Genomic DNA, 24,974 nt, shown 5'->3' with positions numbered 1-24,974 from the left:
ATTAAATGCTTTAAACTCACAAGGCCCTTGAAACAGGGCTGAGGAACTATCTGCTGTCCTTGTCATCATCTCACAGAGCTGCAGTGAAGATGCCATGAGATGGGACATGTGAACCTCGTACGGGTTCAGCAAACGGCCTTTGGTGCTCGGGGCCAAGGCGAGGGCGCCCAGGGCCCCAGGAACTGGTCGGCTGCAGCTGAGGCTGCTGGTGCGGGAGCCCTGCCCCTCCACATGAGCACACGGGGCATCCTTCCGAGCCACGGGCCTCACCCTCCTCACCCCTGCCCGTGGGCAAGGGCGACGCTGGGCCAGCCTGCTGCGTGTTTACCTGGGTTTGTTTGGAGCGTTACCCGGAGGGAACAGAGCGGGCTGATGGGCACTGTATTGCTTTGGGATGTTTTAGGCCCGAGTTATAACCTGGCACTTAAATGGAACTGTGTTCCGTGCCAGGAGCATTGCAAAAGCTGCAGCCTTATTTGGGCTGGAAACTTCTTTGCTTGGAGGAAGAGTGGAGCGCGTAAGCAGACCTCTCATCCGGGCGGGCAGATTTTTAATTCTGCCGGGACGGGTTGTCCATTGTGTGAATTATTTTTCTCTCTCACCTCTGTCTCTGTTTTTGGCTGCCTGCCTTTTTCATCTGTGATTCTCCCCCTTTCTGCTGGGACCGGCACTCGGCTCTCTGTCCCCTGCTGTCAACTGCCAATGAATTATTTTGTTGTACAGCTTTACTGGGGCGTGATTATCATTCCATAAAATTCACCCATCGCAAGTGTACAACTCAAGGGATGTTAGTAAATGTATGGGGTTGTGCAGCCCTTCACCCCACCAATTCCCTAATGCCTGTTTACATTATCAGGTTGAGGAGGTTCCATCCTTAGTGTGCTGAGGGGTTTTATTTATGTATTTATAAATTTTTTATTAGAGTTTTAACTTTTTAAACTACGAATATGCTTTTTCTCTCCCTTCGAGATGACCATGTGGGATTTGCCGTTTATTCTATTAATATGGTACATTGCATTAACTGGTTTTTGAATGTTAAACCAACCTTGAATTCCTGGGATAAATCCTACTTGGTCATGGTGTGTAATTTCTGTATATGTTGTTGATGGGGGGTATATGATTAAAAACCACTGTTTTGAGGTCTGCTCCACATCAGAAGTGACTCTCCTTGTGGGGCAGCCTTACTTGGATTCTTGTGGAAAGAGAGATTTCAGGACCCAGAGAAACAGAAACCCGCAGAGGGTTTCTCCTGCCCCTTTATTCCCTATGAAACACGATGCCCAAACCGCCCTTAGATTGTCATGCCACTTGTTTTAGTCCTCAGCCCCAAGGTGGGAAACTTGAGCAGTCAGAGTGGTCCTGACCCGAGCTAGCCCTGCCCACGTCTTGGGGGTGGACAGAAGCAGGCCCCTGCGTAAGGCTGTGCAGGTTGGGCTTTTGGGGGCGAGTTGGGGCTGCAGCCGCCTTGTGCCCTGCCCGTCGAGTCATGCACACAGGCTATGGCCACTCAGAGGAAGGGCTACGAGTTTCTAATTTGCACAGAGATGCTGTGGAGGCTGCTGGTGGCCCTGGACGGACGGAGGTTGTCGGGGGGGGGTGGGGCACCCAGGGCTCAATCACACAGCCAAGCCTGTGCAGGAAATTTCTGGTGCATCCTCTTTGGCGAGTGAAGGAGTATCCTGCTGTCTTTCATACCCTTCCTTTGAGCCAAGAGGACAGAGCTTGTGGCTTGCTGGTGACGTCACCTCCCTGTCCTCCAGCACTTAGTTCCGTGGGGCCAAGCCCTAGCAAATCGTCTACAGAGTCCAGTCGTCTCCCTAAATGTACGGGAAGACGCCTTAACGCAGGCAGCCAGCAGGTTGTTGCACAGAGCACTCGGAGCCGGGAACGAACCCATCTCTTGCTCCCATGGGGCACAGATGCAGCTGTCTTCCAGGCCAAGGCTGGGACCTGCTGCCACGGCGTGCTTGAGAACAATGGTCGCACCATCATTGTTCTTTATTCTCAAGTGGAGAGGCCATGGGAGGTGCAGACCCCAGTGGGGAGTCCCCCAGCGCCCCGTCATGGAGGGCAGCCCATTTGCAGGAGGCATAACAGAGACATCCGGTGAAGATGACATTGCAAGTTTATTCTTAGGGGCTCAGCCTCCCATTTCTGGCCCAACACTCAGCAGTGATAAAAAAATGGAAAAAGTTTTAAAAACATGGAGCCACACTCAAAAGGAGATAGACATCCCTGTATTCCAGAAAACAGGCAGAAATAGGGCAGCCAGAGGCGTGGAGGCTGTGGGCCTGCTGGGCTCCTGGTCTGGCAAGGAGCAGGGGGTGTTTTTCCTGCAGGTAATGGGGACAAAAAGGGCCAGTGCTGAGGTGGGATGGGAGCCAGGCTCATGCTCTGGAACCAGATGCCCGGGTGCTTTCCGATTCATCGGAGGGAAAAAGGGCTGTTCCCGTTTCTATGGCTGCATAACAAATTTACCCAAAACTGTGGTATAAAAGACCCATTTATCATGCACAGAGGTTCTGGGGCTCAGGAATTTGGACAGAGCACAGAGGGATGCGGAGGTTCAGAAGGCCAGGCCTTTGCCTCAAGGCGGGAGGAATCCGGTGAAATTTGTCCCTAGCGCTGCCATGGGGTCAGGCTGATGATGGTTTCCAGCCAAGGCCGCGTCTTGGCTTAGCTCCGAGTCCACCCTGCGCCCCTCGCTCTTCCCCGCGGCGCCCTCGCTCTTCCCCGGGGCGCCTTCACTCTTCCACGGAGCGGCTGCCCCCCGTAAACCACAGGCACCTGAGTCCCGGTCCCAGCTGGGCTCCGGCTCTGCTTCCGGGACTGGGCCTGATCCCCTCCCCACAGCCTCGGGGCTTTAAATGCCAATATTTGCAGTGATTATCTTCCACTTGGCTTTGCTGTCTTCCCCCAACTCCGAATGAACGCTGCTCACATTTCCACTTGGAGATTTAAGAGGCATCTCAAACTTAGCGTGTCTGAATCCGAGCGCCTGATCTGCCCCAGTGGCGGGCTGAGTGGTGCCCCCGAAATATATGTCCATGTCCTAATACCCAGCACCTGTAAATATGACCTCATGTGGATAAAGGGTCTCTGCGGATGTAATTAAGTTAAGGATCTGAGATGAGATCATCCTGGAAGGCCCTAAGTCCAGCGACAGGTGTCCTTATAAGAGACACACGGAGGACAGACACTAGAAGAGGAGAAGGCTGTGTGAAGAGGGAGCAGAGACCGAGGGGACGCGGCCACAAGCCCAGGGACGCCTGGGGCCCCAGAAGCTGGAAGAGGCAAGAAGCATCCTCCCCTAGAGCCTCCAGAGGGAGTGTGGCCCTGCCACACCTTGATTTCAGACTTCCGGAAACCAGGAGCGAATAAGTGTCTGTTTAAAGCCACCCATTTGTGGTCAGCCCCAGGACACTACCACGCCTTCCAGATCTGCAGCTCTGTCTTGCAGGCTACTCATACCTGAATTTAACCTAGAGTCATCCTGTACACTCTCTTCCTCTCACACCCACGCCCACCTGCCAGCAGACCCTCTTTGCTCTGCCTTCAAAGCACTCTTGGAATCTGTTTCTCCCCATCCCATTGCTACTGCCCTGGGCCGAGACAGCTCGCCTCTCCCCTGGCTCCCAGCACGGCCCCTCACTGTCCACTCCGCTCTTCTCCTCACGATCGCTGGCTGTTTACAGCGCGTCTTTCTGCTCCAATCCGCTTGGCTCTGCTCTGTTTCTCTGGGCTGACACTCAGCACACACGTTCTGCCAGTGGCCGGGTCCAGAGGGAGATGGGGAGACAAGGGGGAGGGACTTGTGTCCCCTATTTTCCTGTCCTTCTCAGTGTCACCCCAGCAGCAGCAGTTACTTCCTGTCCTAGGCTTCTTTTGGTGCTTCCAGAACCAGCCTCTTGCCCGCCCTCAGAGGCCACACAGTACCCCCTCCTCAGAGATCTGTGGGGCCTGTCCTTTGAGCTCCTGAGTTCTGGAAGCCCTCTCTGTCCCTTTCTGTCCTCCCAGTGCTAAGGACATAGCTGCTTCCCTTGGCTGTTTCCTGTTTTGTTGTGTGTGTGAGGGAGATCCGCCCTGAGCTAACATCTGTGCTAATCCTCCTCTTTTTTTTTGCTGAGGAAGACCGGCTCTGAGCTAACATCTATTGCCAATCCGCCTCCTTTTTTTCCCCAAAGCCCCAGTAGGTAGTTGTACGTCATAGCTGCACATCCTTCTAGTTGCTGTATGTGGGACGTGGCCTCAGCATGGCCGGAGAAGTGGTTTGTCGGTGCGCGCCCGGGATCCGAACCCGGGCCGCCAGTAGCGGAGCGCACGCACTTAACCACTAAGCCACCGGGCTGGCCCGGCTGTTTCCTCTTTGCAACCAGTTTCTGGACCAGATGCTTGGTTTGAAGTGCCCACTGTGGCTTCCCTTTTTTCTGACCGGACCCTGACTGATGCACTAGTCTCCCAGCTGCCAGCCTTCCGTCCACGAGCTACTCTCAGCAAAACAGTCAGAGGGGTCCTTGGAAATGCAGTGCTCACTCCCTGGCTCCCCGGCCAGGAGACAAGGGGCACCCGGAGTTAGCTGTACAACGGAGGGCTCTGGGGTTCAGGGTGAAGTTGCGAAGCTTAGCAACGTGGAGCGCACACAACTTTATTACATCTGCTGTTGCAACATCTGCCTGCCCCTCTAGCTTGGCATTTTGTTTTTCTTTTTACTTCAGGTCATATCCCAGTGGTGGGCTGTGACATCAATATAGCGAGTTGTGACAGGTGTTGTAACAAAAGTGGAATGAAATAGAATAAAATAAGCTAGAATAGGAATTATCAGAGAACAGCCAGTTGCAGAGTCAGCATCATTCGATGACACTTCTGGCGATGGTGCGTGTTATGGAGTCAAGATGGACGTGCATTTCTCTCTGAGTCTTAGTTAAACATGTTTGTAAGCTCCTCAGGTTGGGTCTGCACCTGTCTCCTCCCCTGGGTCCGCCTCATGGAGCTTTCCAGTAAACATTTGTCGAGCACCTGACTAGGGCCCATCCCTCCATCGCCAGTGCGAAACTTTTGGGATTGTGTGTGGGGGAGTTTTCTGAGATGGTTTTGCTGACGATTTTCCTCTCTCAGACTTCTCTCCACCCTTACCTAGAGCTTCTCTTGCTTGTGGGCAGATCCGGACCTACTTGCCAATATTATCTCTCCTCTTCCGTTTTCTTTCTCTTCGTCTTTTGCTTTCTTTTTATGAGCTGTTCCTCAACCTTATTTTCCAGCCGTTCTATTTAGGTTTTAAACATCGACACGATCACGTCTGGGCCCTTTAAGAACTCTTCTTTTTCACAGCGCCCCCTCCTAGGTCATTACCTATTCGTTCCCCCCTTAGCAGGTTATTGGTGTATCGTTTGATGTGTTCTTCCTCCTGCGCGTTTTTATTCCAAATTGCTTTTGTCTACCTTTGGCACGAAGGCTCTCTTCAGACACCTGGCGGTCGTCTGCTCACACTGAGTGAGGGACGGGACCCTCAGGGCCTTGTTGACCGTGGGCCCCGCGGGAGAGCCAGCGGCGGGCCGTGGAGCTGGGGAAGGCCGGGTCAGTCCCTGTCTCTCCCCTGACTGGTCAGTCCCAGAGCTCTGGGAGCCTGGGGGAGGGGCCAGGCCTCAGCGTCTGCTCCCTTCCTCTTAATGCCCTTTCCTCTGGGGCGAAGCCCTGCCCCCTGTGCCTTGGGCCCCAGGCAGAGCTGCCTCGGCCACCCACAGCAGAGACCAGACCTGCTGTTAGGCTCCTCCCAGACTGGGGAGGAGGCTTCACTGAGGAGCAGATGGAATTTGAGCGTCTGCTTGCTTTAAAAATTGTGGTAAAATTTACCATTTTAACCATATTTAAGTGTACAACTCAGTGGCATTAAGCACATTCACAGTATTGTGTCACCATCACCACCATCCATCTCCAGAACTTTCCATCTTCCCAAATGGAAACTCTGTCCCCATTCAACACTAACTCTGCATCCCCCTCCCCTGGGCCCTGGCCCCCACTGTCCTACTTTCTGTCTCCATGACCGTGGCTTCTCTAAAAGACTTTCATCCACTCTCCTTCTTTTGGCACCCTGCACCCCACTTCCTGAGTGCCCAGGGCCCCAGTTCTCGAGCCTTTGGTGAGTCTCTGGTCTGAGTCTGTTTAGTGGCTTCTGTTGATGTATGGGTTCAGTCAGCCGGCTTTACGTGGAAGTGCCTCCATAATATTTAAGAATTCTTCTTTTTGTAGATACTTTGTAAAATCATCCAGTAGAAAGATTTTATAATCGCATTGTTATCATTTATTGTTAACGTTTAATGGTAAAAGTAGGATAAAAAACTGTATATTCAGTATGCTCTAACTTATGTAAAACACACATATATGCATAAAAAAGATGGAAAGGCAGAGGGCCAAATTGTAAGCATTTCTGACCTTTGGGATTTGGTGTGATTCTTGTGATTTTATTTATACTTCTTTTTGCATTTTTTAAGTTTTCCACAGTGGTGAGTATTGGTTTTGGAATCAGAACAGAGCAGTTCCTGTTGGCTGGTTTTCCAGTTGGTCAGTAGAATGGGTCACAGCCAAGGAGAGGCCAGTCCCTGTTGGGTCTGGGGTCCTCCACGAGCTTTCTGCATCTTGGGCCTCATATGGTCCTGGTTGACTGGGTGTGAGCCTGGGTCTCACACGGATGGGAGGAGGTGGAGGTGGGCATCGAGGAGGGGGAGATAGGCCGGATTTGTGTTCTAGAAAAATTCCTCTTGTGACGGCCATGAGAAGGTGTCGGGGGTGGACAGGACTCGCGCAGGATGCCCCGTTGGAAGGTGTGGCAGGCGTCTGGAGAGGGGACCAGGCGGAGGGGGGTGGAGGGGCACAGCTGTTGCACATTCATGGGTTAAGTCATCAGAACTCGTCACCGACCCCCTGGGGCGGTAAGGGCCTGGGAAGATTTCCACGTGTCTGGCTTGGGTGACGGGTGACTTAATGGCTCAGGAAGTGCTGCCCAAATGTTCTTAATAATAATAGTATTTCTCTCATTTTGAATTCACACCCGCTGCCCAGAAGTTCTGCGTGCCTGGAAACGTATGAGGATGGGGGAGTCTGGACTCCCCAGCCTTGTCAGTTAGGGGGAGCGGCATCTGCTGGTGATATGCTCCACTGAACCCCCTCGGGCCCTCGCTGGCGCAGCGTGGGGCGGGGGGCAGACTCAGGGAAGGCTGCAGCCCCCAGGGGGCAGTGGGCTCTCTGGGAGCTCTCTGTCCTCTTTGGGGAGAGGTGGCAGCTGCCCTGGGCCTGGCCCTTCTCAGGACAGGGCCCGCGTTCTTCCTCCCCTTGCCCCAGGGTCTGTCTTGTGGTTGGTGTTGGTGTGTGTTTGTTGGATGGAAGAATTGGTGTATACATTTGTGTGATGTCCTGTTATGACATCTTGCCTGTTCTCGATGGCACCATTCAGCTGCCATATCCGCCCCCAGGCCAGGTCCCTCTGGACTTTTTTTTTTAATTGAGGTAAAATACACATAACATAAAATTAGCCATTTTAAAGCGAGCAATTCTGTGGCATTTATAATGTTGTAAAACTATCATCTCTATCTAGTTCCCAAACATTTTCACCACCCTAGAAGGAAACCCCTGCCCGTTAGCACTCATTCTCCATTCTACCCCACCCAGCCCCTGGCAACCGCAAATCAACTGTGTCTCTACGGATTTGCCTGTTTTGGTCATTTCATATAAATAGAATCATGCACTATGTGGCCTTTCGCGTCTGGCTGCTTTCACTGAGCATCACGTTTTCAAGGGTCATCCATGTGTCAGGAGTTCACTCCTTTTTACGACTGAATACTATTTCATCGTATGGCTATAACACGTTTGTTTATTCGTTCAATTGGTGGATATTTGGATTTTTCCACTTTTTGGCCATCATACAAGTTTTTACGTGAGCGTGTTTTCACTTCTCTTGGGTTTATACCTAGGAGCAGAAGTGCTGGGTCATGTGGTCATTCTGTGTCCTCGGGACTTCTTGAAAAGCAAACAGTGGTGTCAGCCTTCCAGCCCGCCTCGGAGCCAGGCTCTTGGTCAGTCTCATCTCCTTTGGCCCTCACTCTCCTCCGTGAGGGAGGTGCGGTGCTTATCTCCATTTTTCAGGAGGAAACAGAGGCTCAGGGCAGCGAGACTTGCCGGCCACCACTGGCCGGTCTGGCCTCTCGCCTCTGCTCTGGGGCTCTGTGGCTGCCTCCCTCTGACGGAGGAGCTTGGTTAGGGCTTGTACGGGCCAGGCCGGGCCCCAGGGCTGCAGGAGCTTGTGGGCAGGTTGAGGAGGTGTAGCAGAGAACTCGCTGACCACTAAGACACAGGAAACAGTCGTGAGGGAGGTGCCTGTGAGGGACTGTGGCTGAGGAGGACACACGGGCTCCGACTGAAGCGCCAAGGAGGGCTCAGTTTAATATTAAACTAGCTTGAACAGCTAGTTTAATGTTTTGCAGATTACCCTCCATATGCTTGCATAATTTTACACAGTTGACATTAAGTTCTTCATACCCTTGTGTGTTCTGCTATTTTTCACGTTATGTGTCATGAACATTTTCCATGTTTTCTTTTATATATATATATACATATGTATATTTTTTTTGTGTGAGGAAGATTAGCCCTGAGCTAACATCCAATGCCAGTCCTCCTCTTTTTGCTGAGGAAGATTGGCCCTGGGCTAACATCTGTGCCCATCTTCCTCACATTATATGTGACGCCGCCACAGCATGGCTTGACAATTGGTGCGTCGGTGCGTGCCCGGGATCCGAACCTGCGAACCCCGGGCCACAGAAGTGGAGTGCGCACACTTACCCGCTGCGCCACCGGGCCGGCCTCAGGCTGGCTCTGTCACAACTGTCATTTTAAATCGCCTCAGGGGCCGGCCCTGTGGCGTAGCGGTTAAGTGCACACGCTGCACTGCTGGCAGCCCCGGTTCGGATCCCGGGTGCACACCCACGCACTGCTTCCTCACACACACACAAAAATAAATAAAATAAAATAAAATAAATCGCCTCGTACTGTTGCCTCATGGGGCTCCCCGTAATTTTAGTAAACCATTTTCCTAATGTTTGGTATTTAGATTAGGGGTTTTGCACACTGCAGCCCACAGGCCAGATCTGGCCCATTGCCCCTTTGTTTTGTGGCCCACAAGCTAAGAACGGAGTTTACATTTTTATTTTTATTGTTTTTTAATTTTATTTATTTATTTTTCCCCCAAAGCCCCAGTAGATAGTTATATGTCATAGTTGCACATCCTTCTAGTTGCTGTATGTGGGACACGGCCTCAGCATGGCCAGAGAAGCGGTGCGTCGGTGCGCGCCCGGGATCCGAACCCCGGATGCCAGCAGCGGAGTGCGCGTACTTAACCGCTACGCCACGGGGCCGGCCCCCACGTGTCACTTAATGATCAGGATAAGTTCTGAGAAATGCATCTTTAGGCGATTTCGTCGTTGTGCGAACATCATAGAGTATACTTGCACAAACCTAGAGGGTATGGCCTACTGCACACCTAGGCTCTATGGTACCAATCCTATGGGACCACCGTTGTATATGGGGTCCACTGTTGACTGAAACATCATTAAGCGATGTGTGGCTGTATAATTCCTACGATGGAGCAGACTGGGAGAGGAAAGGGATTTTGGAGCCAGGGCCTGCACAAGACTGCCAAGACTCTGCCCCTGATGAGCTGTTCGTGGAGCTTATTAGATGCCCAAGGGGAGATGTTAGGAAGACAGGTTGATGTGAAAGTTGCAAGCTCAAGAGGGTGCTGGGTGATGCGATAGAATGGGGGAGGGAGATTTTATTGGTCTCTAATGTATTTAAGGCCTTGAGACTGGATGGGCTCATCTAGGCACCTAGGAGGACAAATGAGGATACAGAAGTATGATGTACTCTGATTATAGTTCCTTTCTCGTCCAGCTCTTTGTTTTCCCTAGAGTTATTAATTGCCTTGTTTTTTCCATTGGCTTAATTTTCTATGTGCTCTCACAAATTCATCCCCAAACACCCTCACTAAACTGAAAAACTTCTCTTTCTTGGTTTTTGCTATTACTTGGATGGATAGTGTGGATCCTAGGTTGAAGATATTTTTTACCCCGAAGTTGGAAGGCATCATCTTCCATTACTGTAGTACCCTGCATGACCTGTGTTCTCTGAGTTCCTTTCTTCTCTTTCTTCTGGCATCTTGCCTTTCACATTTAAACTTTCCTTGTGTATCTAGAGATCCTTAACTCTATTTTTATTTGAGTGTAGCACCAAGAGCTGATGGAAAGCTCTGTGTGTGGAGGGGGCAGGGGCCAGGGTGAGTGGATTAATGGTTTCATTGTCAGTTTATGGGGAGGGGACCATTGGTTTCTTTGGGCAAACTTTACACAACTGTCTGTAAATCTTGATTCTTGGGCCATTTTCCACAGTGCAGTAGACAGAATAATGGTCCCCCAAAGATCTTCATGTCCTGATCTCCAGGACCTGTGAATTTGTAACCTTACATGGCAAAAAGGACTTCGCAGATGTGATTAAGCTAAAGATCTTGAGATAGAGAGATTATTCTGGGTTATCTGGGAGGGTCCTATAAGTCCTTAAAAGAAGGAGGCAGACGTGAGAGACAGAAAAGGTGATGTGGTGATGGAAGCAGAGAGAGAGTGATTTGAAGAAGTTATGCTGCTGGCTTTGAAGATGGAGGAAGGGGCCACCAGCCAAGGAACGCACATGGCCTCTAGAAACTGGAAAAGGTGGGGGAAACGCATTCTCTCCTATAACCTCCAGAAGGAACGCAGCCCTGCCGGCCCATTTTAGACTTTGGACCTCCTGAACTGTGAGATAACAAGTTGTGTTGTTTTAAGCCACTGAGTTTGTGGTCATTTGTTACAGCAGCCACAGGAAACTAACACACCTAGTAAAGAATGCTGCGACCTTCTGCCCAGGGAGCTGGGGGTCTCCCTGACCAGTGCGTACCTCCACTTTGTCTCCAGTTTCCAGAATGAGCTTCATCCCTGCTCAGTCTGGTCTGGTGTCTCTGGATGCAAGCCTGAGTTTCGCTTGTTTTAAGGTGGAGAATACTACGGGTTTGTCCATTTGTCTGGCCTTTACCAGTGCCACTTTGTGCTGGGCTCCAGATTTGCTGAGTGTGACCTATGAAGGAGACTTGCTTTCCCCCTCAGTGCGGACCCTCGTGAGGCCGAATAGCACGTGGGTTGAGCTCACAGACTCTGGAGCTGAGTGCCAGGTCCCAAAGTCCACTTCTGCTGCCTCCTGGGGTCGTGACAAGCCACTCAGCCCCTCCCCGCCTCAGCTGCCTCATCTGTAAAAGGAGGATGCTGATAGGACCACCTGCCGGTGCTGTGGGGAACGGAATGGGTTCATGTCTGTACGGAGCCTGGAACTGCGCCTGGCCCCTAGTGAGGGTGGGCCTGCGTGCAAATCATGACGGGTTAATAATCACATTTTGAGCGGGTCTTAATGCGGTGGGGCCTTCTCCCAGCACACGGCCTCCCCTGACCAGGCAGGGGGAGGCGAGCCTCAGACCCCCCAGGTATCTGAGGCCCAGGGTCCACAGGAGCCATGGTGGGGATGTGACTGCTGGAAGCAGTTTGCATGCGGGGCCTCCTCAGGTTGGGCAAGGGCTCCAGTGGGAGGCCCCCTGTTACATGCCCCTTCCGCCCCACCCAGGCCCAGCCCTTCTTCGCCCATGTAGGACAGACAGGCCCTTGCTGGGGAATTCTTTTTAGGAGGTGGGGGGTGGGGCTTGGCGCTGGACTGGGCTCGGCTGGGGGGCCTGGAGGCAGGGCTTGTATGGGCGGGGCTCTACAGGGGCGGGGCCTGGGAGGAGCTTGTCTGGGCCGGTCTGCGGCCAGTCTTGCCTGGGTGGGGCCTGTGGGGGCGGGGCTGTGGGGGGCGGTACGGGCGGAGCTCGCCCGCTGGCCTCTCGGTTTATGCGCGAGGAGGGGCCTGGCCCGGTGGAGAGGCAGCCTCGGTCGCTCGTGCAGGGCCGGGCTGAGCTCTCGGCCGGGGCTCACCGTGCTGGGGCGGCCGTGCGCCTCTCTCGTGGAGCGGAGGTGCCGCGCGGGGCCTCCCTCCCGTCACCCCCTCTATCGAGGAGTTTGGGGTGGGAGGAGGGCTTGGTGAGGGGACAGCCTTTTCTCTTTTCCTCTCTGCGTCCCTCTTCTGCATGCTCCTGGCTCTCCCCCAGTGAGGCTGCAATGAGCGGGCCTGGAGAAGGCACATGTGCCCCTTGGCCAAAGGGAGCCAAGAGGAGCCTCTGAGGCAGGGGGCCTCGGCAGCAGAGCGGACTGGAGTGGAGGCGTCCTGGCTGCCCCCTGTTGTCCTGGTCTCCCCTGGTCATCCTGGCCTCTCCTGGTCATCCCAGTCTTCGTCCCTTGTCATCCTGCCCCCTGCTCATCCTGACGGCCCTCTGTTTACTGCCCCTGCTTGTCTCTGGCATGAGCGGGCCCTGGACTCTCCCAGTCTGAACTGGAACCCCTGAGTCAAGGATGGGCACAGCCCTACCACGGAAAATGAAGCACAGCAAGTGCAAGAGCCTCATATTTGGGGTGAGAGCTCGTCCTCAGGGGCCTGCAAGTCCTCTCGGGGGTTGACATCCTTTACCTGACCCTAGGTGGACTCAGAGACAGGATGGAGGGGGCCTGGGATGGCTCAGGCAGGGCTGGCTGGGCCCACACAGCTCTGATGCGCTGCAGGCCCCTCCTGGAAGGGCAGGGTTCCACCCTGGAGATAGCACTTTTCAGTGCCCAGTGATGGACGGCTGCAGGACCCGCACGTCCCTTCCGCACAGCAGCCTGGAAGAGGAGGGAGCTCTCATCCCCATTTCACAGATGAGAAGACAGCTCAGAGGGGGCACAAGATGGGCCAAGGGCACCCAGGGAGGTGGTGGTACAGCGGGGGCTCAAAGCCAGAGCCAGTCCTTCCCCTGGTTGCTGTGGCCCCTCAGTGAGGGCTGGGGCTTCCCACCCGCTCACCTTCCCCCTCCTCGGGACTGGCTCCTGGGATGGGGCCTGAGGGGTTCAGGACACAGACTCAGTGACTGCGGTGATGGGTTTAATTTCCAAAGTTGTAGCTCAACCCAATTCTGAATTGTTTACAAGTGATACGTCTAATGGATACGGATGCAGAAAGTCTGAATGTCAAAGGAGGCGAGAAGAGGAAGCATGCAAGAACCAACTGAAAGAAAGCTGGTGGTGGGGCTGGCCCGGTGGCGCAAGCTGTTAAGTGTGTGTGCTCCGCTGCAGCGGCCCGGGGTTCGCTGGTTCGGAACCCGGGCGCACGCAGACACACCGCTTGGCAAGCCATGCTGTGGCAGCGTCCCATATAAAGTGGAGGAAGATGGGCACGGATGTTAGCCCGGGGCCAGTCTTCCTCAGCAAAAAAAGAAAAAAAAAGAGGAGGATTGGCAGATGTTAGCAGAGGGCTGTTCTCACAAAAAAAAAAAAAAAAAAAGAAACCTGGTGGAGCTATGTTAATATCAGACAAAGCAAAGCTGGTGGAGCTATGTTAATATCAGACAAAGCAGACTGTGACCAGGATTAGTGAGGGTAACTTCATAATTTGTCACCAAAGCTCTGGTTCCCCAGGATGATATAACACTCCTGAATTTGCATGCTCCTAATAACAAGGCCTCAAAACAGGTAGAGCAACATAGCAGCTCAGGCACGAGCTTGCTTGTTCATCCTTGAGGTCAGGTTTTGTTGAGGGACTGCAGCCTTCGCCGTCAGCCTTGGGCAAGATTGGAGAGTCAGGCCATCCTCTTGGGAAGTTTGCCCTACAGAGGGGAAAGAAAATCATGGATGCATGAAACAGCTGGAGACCAGCGGCCAGCACCCGCTGAGGAGGGTGTGCATCATGCACTGTAGACACACACCCACGGAGGCCACCAACAGGCAGACACAGTCATTACTCTCTCATTCACACAGTCACACACGTGTGTCCACACGAACACCGACGCCCCACCCAGGTGCGGGGGAAGATGCTCAAGGGTGTGTCATTTGAGGGTGAGCCCCCTGGAGGTGAGTGTGGGCTTGAGCCACCTGGGTCACCACCCTGTCCCTCTGCTGTGGCTGCTGTCCCCTCCTCCGCCTGGACCCCCAGGTCTGCCTGCCCTGTGGGGCATTCCACACGTCCTCAGCCCCTCTCTGTGGCAGGCATCATCCTAGGCCTGGAGCTCAGCAGAAACCAAAATGGACACAGCCCCTGCCCTTGCGGTGAACACGTAAACATGGGGCATACCAAACAGTGGTGAACTCACTGGGGAAATGAAGCAGGTTGGGAGGATTGAGGGGTGCGTGTGTGCGTTGCGTTATTTTATGTCATGGTCAGGAAAGCCCTCTCTGAAGAGGTGACATTTGAGCAGTGACCTGAAGGAGGTGAGGGAGAGAGCTCTTCACACAGCTGGGGGAGGAGCATTTCGGGCAGAGGGAACAGCAAGTGCAAAGGCCCTGAGGCGAACACTTGGTGGAAGGAGCGGGTGTGCGGGGGTGGGGAGAGGAGGGCACAGAGGGGCGGGGTGGGGCAGGGGGACCCTGCGGGTGGTGGGCACCACCACTGCCGCCCAGGAGTCTGTGCAGGAGGAGGGAAAGGGCCCCAAAGGAGAAGGTGAATGAAGGCAGGGCGCATGTGCAAGTGCACTGTGAGCATCAAGCCCAGCACAAGGCAGCGTTGCTCTTACTCAATTAAAGCCTGCTGCATGCATGGTCTGTGCAGGGCGCTGGGTGCTCACTGGGGTCAGGGTGTGGTGGGCGGAGACTGCCCCGCCCTGTGTGTCTCCTGGGAGGCACCCACCCAGTGGGGAGGCAGTCACTTGGGGGGCTGTGCCTCCCCAGCTCCTTGTTCCTGGTGCAGGCCTCTGGGTGAATGGGGCCCTCCCAGCCACCCCCACCGCCTGGCCGGGTCTCCTAGAAACGCTGCTCAGATCAAGTCCTGTCTCCCCGGCTGCGTGGCTCGCCTGGTCGCTGTCTCCATCCGCACCTTCTCTTGCCCACTGCCCACGGCCCGCCGCAGGCCCCGCAGGGCCATCTGTGCAGCTCACGTGGCTGTGCACGGGCTGCCTGCTCCCGACTTGTCACCCACGCTGACATTCAGCTGCTGCGTGGACAGTAAGGCCCTGAGGCCCTTAAAATACTGAGCCAGCTCCATATCGGTTGATAGCTCGCCCTCACCCTGACCCCCCGATCCCCTCATCCCCACCCGCGCAATTGCCCTAGTTGTTCAGCCTCCCCCCCGGGACCCCCGGAATTCCTCTCAAAGATCCTGCAACCGAAGGGTTGGCGCCTGACAGCGGGGGGCCTGCAGCTGCCCGAGGCTGTGGGCTGCCTGTCTAGTTGTTCAGTATTCACGCCTGGCCGGTGTCAAGGTTTTTGTATAGCCCCATCTCACTGCGTCCCACTCTCACTCCCAGGACCTGGCCCACAGAGCTGTTTGCCAATTAAGTGACCACTGGATGCTCAGGATCAGGAAAGGGTGGAAGCCAGGCAGGGAGCCACGGAGCAGGGCCATGCACGGCCGTGTACGGCCTGCAAGGATGGGCAGCTCAGGGCAGGGGCATTGGGAGGCCTCGCCTTCGGACCCTCACCTGGTCGGTGCCGGTGGAGGGCGTCTCCCTCCCCTCCAGCTCGGGCTCCTCGTGCAGCGCCCTGCGAAGCACGGCCCCCAGGGGCTCCCGCAGGCTCTGGCTGCCCTGACTGCCCGCCAGGAAGTAGATGACAGGTTTGGTGCTGCTGCTCACGGACGCGAAGAGGCGTTCCAAGTTGCCAAACAGAGTCTTCATCTGCTGGGGCAGGTCCAGCCGGTGGAGGATGAATCTGGAGATGCCGACGGCCAGGGCGCAGATGAGGAACACGAAGACCGAGGCCAGGATGGCCGCGTACAGCCGCGTGGGCCGCCACTGCCATGGCTGGGAGCTTCTCCGAACCTGGATGAAGAGGACCACGCTCGACAGGACCATGATGGGCGTGAAGCTGACCAGCGTGAGGACGTGGAAGATGGTGTCCACCGTGGAGCCCTGCCGCGGGTGGGGATCCCTGGGCTCGTCGTGGAAGTACAAGACCAGCGCGGCCAGCAGGAGGGACAGCAGCCAGAGCATGGCGCACACCACGGCCGACAGGCGTGTGCGCCGGTGGCTGTGGTGCCAGGCGGGGAAGGAGATGCAGAGGCAGGGCTGGACGCTGGCGGCCGTCAGCAGGCCGAGGCCCGCGGTGTAGGCCAGGTGCTTGATGCCCCTCAGCGCCTGGTGGCCCAGCTGGTTCACGTGGGCCGCCCAGGAGCTGGCGTTGAGAACAGTCAGTGCGGCCGAGCAGAGGAGGAAGAGGAGGTCGGCCACCGCCAGGTGGAGGATGTAGACGCCCACGGTGCCCCTCTGCACTCGGAAGCTCAGCAGCCAGGCCACCACGCCATTGCCCGCTATGCCGGCCACGCAGGTGAACGTGACCAGAGCAGCGACCACCTCCTGGGCCGTGTGGGTGGGCTCCTCCGCCGGGCTGGCCGCGCCAGGGCCGCTGCTCCTGGAGCTGCTGCCGTTGAACACGGCGTCCGCCATCCCTGCCGACGGAAGGAGAGAGAACTGAGGGCCACGCCAGAGCCCCCTGCCCACAGAGCTGGGGCACCCGGGCCTCAGGGTTCCTGCTCCTCCCTCACCGGTGTCCCCAGGGCAGCCACTCACGGCTCACGTGCAGTGCAGAGGCAAAGCACGACCGTGGAGTGAACGAACGGGGAAGTCTGGGCAACCGATGTGTGCGGGTTTGTCTTATGATCTGCCGAGAGCTGGCCGGCCCCCTCTTGGAGTCTGCTCTTAATTCTTCTAATCACGAGGCCATGAAAAATGGCATTCTCTGCTCCTTGCAGCCCGTCCCCTGAGGATCCTTCTGGAGTGTTGCTGGCGTTTCTAACCACTGCCCTCCTGGCCCTGGGCTGGGAGGTGTCAGGTCCTCCTTGCTCCTTGTCCAGACCCTTCTCTTTGACGTCCACTCTCGCGTCACCTGGGTGCACCAGCTGCCACTCCTTGGAGCTGTCACTGGCCCTGCCAGGTTGCTCCCCCGCATGCCTCGTTCACGCTATGTGCTCCGGCTCTGGGGCAGGCCAGGGCCTGTTTCCGTGGCTGGCCAGGAGGGTGACCAAGAGCGGGGCAAGGCTCCCTGAGCAGCTGCGCCCAGCCTGGCCCCCAGAGTTGGCCATCAATGCCCAGTGTGGGCCTGGCCTCCGCCCTGCAGAGTGCTGGTCCCTTGGAGCCCCCGAGTGCCCAGCTCAGCGTGGATGGGCAGGGTGGCTGTGCATGACTGGTCACTATGGTGGGCCCCTGGGAGAGGTGGTCCCTGGGCCTAGCACCTTACACCCCATCGTGGTGAGGGTACAATGTGACATGCTTGGCACAAGGCTTGATCACAGCAAACCCTCAGTAATGGCCCAGTGAGCTCCCTGACCACTCCCAGGAGCCTGAGTGCCTGGGGGCAGCACGGCCCCTCTGCGGTTACTGCCGGGCTTGCTACCCTCCGGAACCCCTGCCAGCCTGGAAGGCTGTTTTTCTCGTATAAATGTGCACCAGGCTACGTGGAGGAAACCGACCTTTAAGACTTAGGAGGGATTAAGGAGCTGTTAGAAAAGCTTTGAAAACTGGGACAGTCCCTGGGCATGCAGTATTCCACTGGAAGAGTCCCTTTGGAATGGTGTCGCCCCCTTTGCTGCCTCAAGGCCCGTCTTCCCCTCTGAGCCCCCCAGACACCTCAGATGCCAGCATGTGCGTCCCGCCTATCCCAGTGCCCCCTTGTCAGGCAAACACCCTGGAGTTATGTCTTCCTCCGGCCCCCTGGAGGCCCTCCCATGTTTGCTGAGAGGGCCCTTCGCGCCCTGGTCATCAGGTGGGGCAGGGACATCAGGGGACTGGAAGCCAGCCAGCCTCAGCTCCCCGAGAGTGCTTCCTGGCCCCGCCCTGTGCCCTGGGGTTGCCCCGGCGTTTATGAACGACAGACAGTAACACAGTGAAGTACCCCAGAAAGGGGCTGTTCACGTCTGAGATTCAAGGCACCTTTGACCCTGTGGGAGGGAAGAACTCCCCGCCAACCTGCTGGCTGGTTTCTTACCTATCTTTCCCACAAAACTGGAGAATTAGAACATTCCAGGCCGTGGGTCTGGGCTGACCCCTGGCCATGGAAGGTGAGGATGCCCAGGAAGAGCGACCTTACTGAGGGTGTGCCTGCTGCTTCTCGGGCGTCGTCTGATCTTGCAAGCCCCGGGGGGCGGGTGTCAGCATCCCCACCTACAGATGAGACCTGGGACCAGAAAAGGCGGAGGAAGGGTGTCACTCAGCCCCGGGGCACCTGCTTTCTCTAAGGGTCTGAATTGGTGGTCCTCTCACCTGGCCTGCCCGCGTGCCTCGCCTCCTGGAGAAGGTCCCCGGCGTCCTTGGAGGCCTCGGCAGCTCCGGGGTCCCCGGCCCCTGAGCCGCTCCTGCCGCGGGTCTGCTCGCGCTGTCTTCTGTGGCTCTCTGACCTCAGAGGAGGCCTGTGCCCGGGATCCAGCCGACACACTGCCTCCTCTGAGAAGTAGGAGAGGCACTCAAGCCATCTACGGGAAGCACAGCCCTCAGGGGACCAGGAGGCCCCCAGTGAGATCAGCTGCATTAGGCCTTTCCCTGCAGGAGCTGGAGCCTGCTGCGGCTATTGGGCTGTCTCAGAAGCTCTCCTAGCTCCCCGGCCCCCTGGGAGGGCTGTGGCTTGCGAGCAGGGAGGGCAGGGCAGAGAGGTACCTGTGACTACACTTCACCAGGCCTGGCCTCTCCCGGAGACAGCTTGTCCAGGGCATAGGGGCCGTCAGGGCCTCAGCAGGGTCCCCAGCCGGGAGCTCCGAGAGCCCACAGAGGGGCTGGTGCCTCTGGGAACCAGAAAGGCCACGAGGCTCACCCTGCAGTGCCAGCATGAGCAGAGTGTCTGGTACCTGGAAATTTCTGGTTCTCTGAAGCTACTTCCAGTAGGGGCTGGAAAGACAGAACTCTGGACTAGGATTCCCAAGACGGATTAAACCCCAAGTCAGCTAATGTCATTGGGTGATGCCTGTCACCTTGGTTTGCCCCTTCACGTGTCACAACAAGTCTCAACAGAGACTTCAAGAGACTAGATGACGCCCCAGAGCGTGAGAGGCAGGACAGGGAAGCTGGCAGATGAGCGGGGAGTCTGGGATGGGAGGCTGGGTGAGGATGGTGAGGACGGTTTCTTTGGTGAGAGCGGCTGACGGGCAGTGATCTCTCACCTGGGAGGCACCGAGGCTGGCGCTGCTCCAGAAGGGGCCTGCCAGGTTGGGAGTGGCGGTGCCTCTCAGGATGGGACTCGGGAGCCTTTCCCGAGGATCAGACATGGGCCCCGTGGGAGCAGGGAGGCACCAGAGCCGTTGTGTTCCCGGGGCCAGCCCACCGGCTCAACACTCACCCCGGGGTGACCTTGGCCAGTTCCTCACACGCTGCCTCAGTTTCCCCATCGGTGGTGTGCGCCTGCCTCACAGGGCTGTCGTGAGGACTGAAGGAGTGGGCACGCGCACGGTGCTGGAAACAGTGCCCGACGCGCTGTCACTGCCAGGCAGAGGGGACGGTCGCCACAGCTCGTAAAGGGCCCTCTGAGGAGCCCATGGCGCTTCCCTGAGAGGAAGAGTCTGTGTGAACCCTTGTCAGGCCCAGGGGAGAGCGGATCCATGTTGACAGTGCCAATCCAGCAAGAACTTTCCGGAACTCCCTTCCTCCCAAGTCTCTGAAACAAGAATGAAGGAGGAGGAAGGAGGAGGGGATGCTGGGCGGGGAGGCCCAGACCCCGAGAAGGGTCCACACTCGGGTCCCTGACTGCCCCCAGGTCTACGACACAGGATTTGCGATCTTGTTTCCGAATCGGGACTTTGTCATTCTGACCTGAGAAATCGCGGAGCCTGCCCAAGTCTTCGTCCACGGCTGGGGAAGAATCGACCCCTCCAAGTAAACTTTAAAGAACCACAGGAGGAAACGGTGGTCACACCCCGTGGGTCCTGCTTGTCACAAATCAAGTGAGGCCAGACCCCTGTGGACCGCCTTGACCTCGACGACTGCGACCACCGCATAGATGTGAGGGAAGGGAATTTGACCTCATTTGACTTGTAACAAGGTTGTTGAAAAATCTTCCTAAAAGGGACCGAGTCTTCCTTCCTGCTTCAGCCAATGGGGAGTCTTGGATGTAACCAAGTCTTCTCCGGGATGGACAGTCACTCATTTATTCATTCAGTGTACAATTATGAAGCACCTACTGTGAACCAAGGTCCATGCTGGATGCTGGGAACGCAGCGGTGGATGAGCTCCAGACAATAAGTGAGCAGATGAAGAAGCGAGAAGACGCTGAGTGCCAATCATGCGATGCTGGAGGGCGAGGGGCGGGTGCTGCTCTAGGGTGCAGGGCGGGGGGCCCTCGGAGGCTCTGGCTCTGAGCTGAGATCTTAATGGTGCGACAGAGCTGGGTATACGCAGATCACAGAGAAGGGAGTTCAGGCCGAGAAAACAGCGAGCACAAAATCTCTCCATCAGAAATGCACTGGGGGCCGGCCGAGTGGTGCAGTGGTTAAGTGTACTCGCTCTGCTTCAGCGGCCCAGAGTTCGCCGGTTCCGATCCTGGATGCGCACTGCTTGTCAAGCCATGCTGTGGCGGCGTCCCATATAAAGTAGAGGAAGATGGGCACCGATGTTAGCCCATGGCCAATCTTCCTCAGTAAAAAGAGGAGAGTTGGTATTGGATGTTAGCTCAGGGCTGATCTTCCTCACAAAAAAAAAAAAAAAAAAGAAACAAATGGGCTGGACATGTTTGAGCAGGGCGAAGGTGGACCGTGGGAGGGGGAGAGAGACTAGGACAGGATGACAAAGGCACTGGGATGGATCATGTAGGCCCTCAGGACGAGCAGGAGCTGGGGTTGTCTTCTAGGTAAGGGGGCAGGGCCTCCTTCTGTGTCCCCCACCCCTGCACCAGGGCAGGCTTCCTTGGCATGCAACCAACCCGTTCACACAGGGCACTGTGCTCAGAAGGGCCCAGGTGTGTTTTTGTGAAAAATTGAGCTGTAATTCACATACCATGAAATCCACCCTTTAAAGCATACGATTCAGTAGTTTTTAGTCAATTCACAGAGCTGTGTAACTGTCACCATCTAATTTCAGAACATTTTCATCACCCCAAAAAGAAACCCCTACCCAATAACACAATCCCCCCTCCCTCTGCTTTCTGTCTCAGTGGAGTTGCCTGCTCTGGACATTTCATAAACATAGAATCATACAATATGTGGCCTTTTGTGTCTGGCCTCATTCACTGAGCATAATGTCTTCAAGGGTCATCTACATTGTAGCATTTATCAGAGCTTCATTCTCTTTTATGGCTGAGTAATATTCCATTGTATGGATGGACCCCAATTTGTCCATTCATCTGTTGATGGCCATTTGAGTTGTTTCTACTCTTTGGCTATGATAAATATGCATTATGAATTTGTGAATTATGAATGTGAATTGTGGCTATTAGGACTATGAATCACGCTGCTATGAACATCACGTACATGTTTTTGTGTGGACGCGTGTTTTCAGTTCTCTCGGGTGGGAGGTGAATCTTGAGCTGAACTTGACGAAGGTGAAATCCCTCTTGTCCTCTGTCCCCCGTTTTCATGTCCCCTCTGGCCGTCCTTGGAACCCACCAGAAAACCTTCACTCGCCCCCCTTTGAGAAGTGGGAAGGGGGCTTGAGCTATAAATGCAGGATGGCGCCTGCCCCACCCACCGGGAGGCCTCCCCAGGTCATGGGCAACCTTGCCGAGGGCCGATGGGCCTGCGTCCCTCCTAGGACACCTGCCGGGGCAGCGTGATGGGGGAGTGGGCTGGGAGGGACAACCTCCCAACCCCTGGCTTTCCCCCGAAGCTGTCCCCTGAGAGCCGAGTTCTCAATACGCAGGAGCCACCCTCCTGGGGGCATCAGGCAGAGATGGCCGAGGGCCCCACTTAGGAGCCACTGGGATGGGGTCTGGTGCTGACCGGCTATGAGGTGGCTCCTGGGCCTGGGGACAGTGGTGCCTCTCGGGCACAGGCTCCCATCCCTGCGTGTCCTCCCACCAACCAGGCCCTTCGAATGGCTTACTCTCATCGGTCCAGGCGCCCTCCTCCCCCACTGCCCGGACTTCCATCTATTCTGTTTCTCATCTCCTGTTACATTTTTATTATGGAGACTTAAAACCGTACACAGCAACAGGGAGAAGACTGTAACAAACCCTCAAGTTCCCGGCTCCCAGGTTCAACAGATGTCACCACTCTGCTGTTCTTGTTTAATCTCTCCCACACTCTCCTTTTTGCTTTTTCTTCTGGAATATTCTAAAGCAAATCCCAGATGCTGCATCATTTCACTCCCAAATATGAGGACTTTTTAAATGCACCACCCGATGCCATTATCGCACCCAATGAATGTACGCTAATTCCTTCTAAGCATCCTGTTTCCCTGCCTGGTCCCATGGCCCTGAGGATGGAACCGAGTCCCCAGCAAGGCCCGCCCTCCCCTTCGCCTGATGGCTCTCACTCTGCTCTCCACTGAGCGGTGTCAGCGGCCTTGGACCATCCTCCCTGGATCCATTATTCCATTAGGGGCTGCAGGTGGATGCCGTCCTAATTCAGCCCTCCTCCCGCAACTATTAGCCCTGCTTCCCGGTAAACGAGAACTTCCCCACTGCCGGAAACCTGGTCCCTGCGGGAAAGCCGGGATAAATGCTCCTTCTTTCCCTTTCCTCACCAGTTTTCAGATTGAGGAGTTGTCGCACCAACCTCCAGATGTGGCCGTGGAGGCCCGCAGGCGGGTTTTAGTTATGGTCTCGGGAATTTGCCCATCTTTGATGAGTTTCATTTGATGCTTGGCTTGGCCAGTGGGAACCTCCTCGGACATTCCTGACAGTCTCTCCTGTGTGGCATAAACTTGATGTACTGAATTTTGGGGACTTCAATTTTTTCTTTTTATCTAAAATATCCTCATCTTATGAATCAAAAGCTTTGGTTTTCAAAACTGTCACCTTTGCTACAAGAACTGACTTTAAAGTTGTGAAGGATTGCTGTCTTTGTGCTCCGGGCCCCTCCCTTGAGCACAGAGCTCCAGTCTGGGGTCCCCAAGGGGGCTCAGAAAGTGCAAGGGGGAGATATTTCAAACCATCAGATGGCACGGTGGTCTAACTGTCGTCCTCCTGGGCCTAGCGGTCCCTGTGACAGGTGACGAGCCTCAGTGGGCTGCAGGAATCATTCCTGAGGTGAGTTCCCTAGTGTTGGATCCTCCTGGAGCCGGAGCCCCCAGGCTGGTCGTCTCGGATGAGAGTCGGCCCGTGCAGAGCTGTAGAAGGAAAGGGACAAGCCAGCGAAATTTGAAGGCGGGAAGAGCCCTACCTGGTGTGTTTCCAGGTGTCCCCATGAGCCACCGTGTCACCTGGCACTAAACAGCGTCGCTTCCATTGATGGGAGAGCTCAGAGAGCAACGGGGAAGTCCAGGACTTTGGGGCCAGGCCGCCTGCGTTTGTACCCTAGGTCTGCTCCTTACCTGGGTGTCCCTGCGAGAAGTCACGAATCCCCTCCCGCCTCAGTTTCCTCCTTGGTAACGTGGGACAAGAAGAGTTGCTACCTGGGGGCTGAGGGGAGGGTTGAGTTTGTTAACGAGGCTCAAGCACGGAGCCCGGCAACAGCGTGCCCGGCACTGGGTGTCGGTTATTGTTATCGCTCACGTGCTTTATTTCCTGGAACACTCGGAGCAGCCCTGCGGGTAGGTGCTGATCTTCCTCTCATTCAACGGGAGAGTAAATGGAAGATTAATTTGGGGTCAAATAGCTTGCCCAAACACGAAACAACAGGCAGCAGTGCCACAGCTCAGCCTGTGGTTGGGGTCCCCCCGCCCCGCCCGGCTGCCCCGCTACCCAGACCACCATCCCCAGGAGAGTGTGGGGTCTCCAGGTCCCGGCTCCTCCTCCTCCGCGAGCCCGCATCTCTCACTGGCCCCAGGAGCGCTCCTCTCGCCTGCTCTCCCTCGAGGGTCTTTGTAGGGGAACCGGGCCACCCCTGAGAGGCTGTGGAACGGAGCAATTTTGGCTGAAGCTGCAGAGGTGAGGGCGGTGGGCACTGAGGTGTCCTCGCACTCTGGGCATCCCAAGAGGTGGCCAGACCCTTCCTTCCGCGTCACTCCACCGCCCCCTCCAGACGACCAGCAGAAGGCAGAGGTGGTTGACAGCTGGGGGGGGTCCTCGAGGTGAAGGCGGCCGTGGACCCCCAGAGCCGGCCCTGACCACGATCTGGATTCGGCCCCCAGCCCTGCCCAGCAAGTCCGCAGTCCCTGGTCAGTTCTCTCCCACGTGCTGCCCAGAGGGCTTCTCACACCTTCTCTTGTTTCAGATCTCACCACCCATCCCTCTCCTGGTGACCCACAGTTGCCACCCAGAAACGGCACTGAAGGCGTGAAAGTGACAGGAGCCTCTTCCCGCCTGAAGTCTGCTCAGTGCCCTGCACCTGGCGCCGTGAGCTGTCTTCCGCCTGTGCCGGGGTGGACCGACCCCTGCCGACCCCACCCACCCTGGAGCAGTGGCCCGTCTGCCCTCACTCAAGGACGGTGATCCTGCCACCAGCACCCCCATCCCAGCATCCTGTTCCGCCGTAACACACCATCCCCACCAGAGCACAGCCTGCAGTAATGGTGAGGGAAAGACATCCTCACTGGAGCCCTGCCCTTCACTCACTTGCAGCCACTGCCTCGTTGTCTTTCCTGCTTTTCCACCAAACTCCTCGAAAGCTTTCTCCATGCTCCCCGTCTCCATCTCCCGTCTCCACCCATCTGCATGCTCCCCGTCTCTATGCTCCCCATCTCCCTCTCCCATCTCCAGGCTCCCCGTCGCCATCTCCTGTGTCCATCTCCTTTCCACCTCTGCCTCCTTTGAATACTACTACCAAACGACAACTAGAATAAA

At 56.0% G+C, this 24,974-nt stretch overlaps 2 protein-coding genes across 2 annotated transcripts in view; one reads left to right on the top strand and one right to left on the bottom strand.

The window, feature by feature from the left end:
* Window positions 1–24,683, top strand: part of IGHMBP2 (immunoglobulin mu DNA binding protein 2) — a 55,419-nt gene extending 30,736 nt beyond the window's left edge. Inside the window, exon 15 of the mRNA XM_087422514.1 lies at window positions 24,406–24,683. Within this exon, the coding sequence (XP_087278640.1) occupies window positions 24,406–24,471 (66 nt within the window). The 3' untranslated portion in view covers window positions 24,472–24,683. The remainder of the gene's footprint in view (window positions 1–24,405) is intronic.
* On the bottom strand, window positions 13,766–19,368 carry LOC147912525 (mas-related G protein-coupled receptor member D-like). Its single transcript, XM_087422929.1, has 5 exons — window positions 19,264–19,368; window positions 18,764–18,888; window positions 18,374–18,582; window positions 15,599–16,563; window positions 13,766–13,792 (listed from the first exon to the last, which is right to left on the bottom strand). The coding sequence occupies exons 1-5, from the start codon at window positions 19,366–19,368 to the stop codon at window positions 13,766–13,768; spliced, it is 1,431 nt and encodes a 476-aa protein (XP_087279055.1).
* Window positions 24,684–24,974: the final 291 nt, after the last annotated feature.

This window comes from Ceratotherium simum, chromosome 34, assembly GCF_057802395.1.
Source record: "Ceratotherium simum simum isolate JZ-2026a chromosome 34, ASM5780239v1, whole genome shotgun sequence".
NCBI lineage: Eukaryota > Metazoa > Chordata > Mammalia > Perissodactyla > Rhinocerotidae > Ceratotherium > Ceratotherium simum.
The sequence above is the reverse complement of the archived record's forward strand: the minus strand, read 5'-3'. Positions and strand labels throughout refer to the sequence as shown.

Excerpts from the sequence above, each read along its gene's own strand:
- LOC147912525 (XM_087422929.1), bottom strand. The coding sequence starts at position 19,368 with ATGTCTGATCCTCGGGAAAGGCTCCCGAGTCCCATCCTGAGAGGCACC. Across the intron at positions 18,889-19,263 it reads CCAGCCTCGGTGCCTCCCAG|AGGCACCAGCCCCTCTGTGG; the intron begins GTGAGAGATCAC and ends TCTGGTTCCCAG. Across the intron at positions 18,583-18,763 it reads CTGGTGAAGTGTAGTCACAG|ATGGCTTGAGTGCCTCTCCT; the intron begins GTACCTCTCTGC and ends TGCTTCCCGTAG.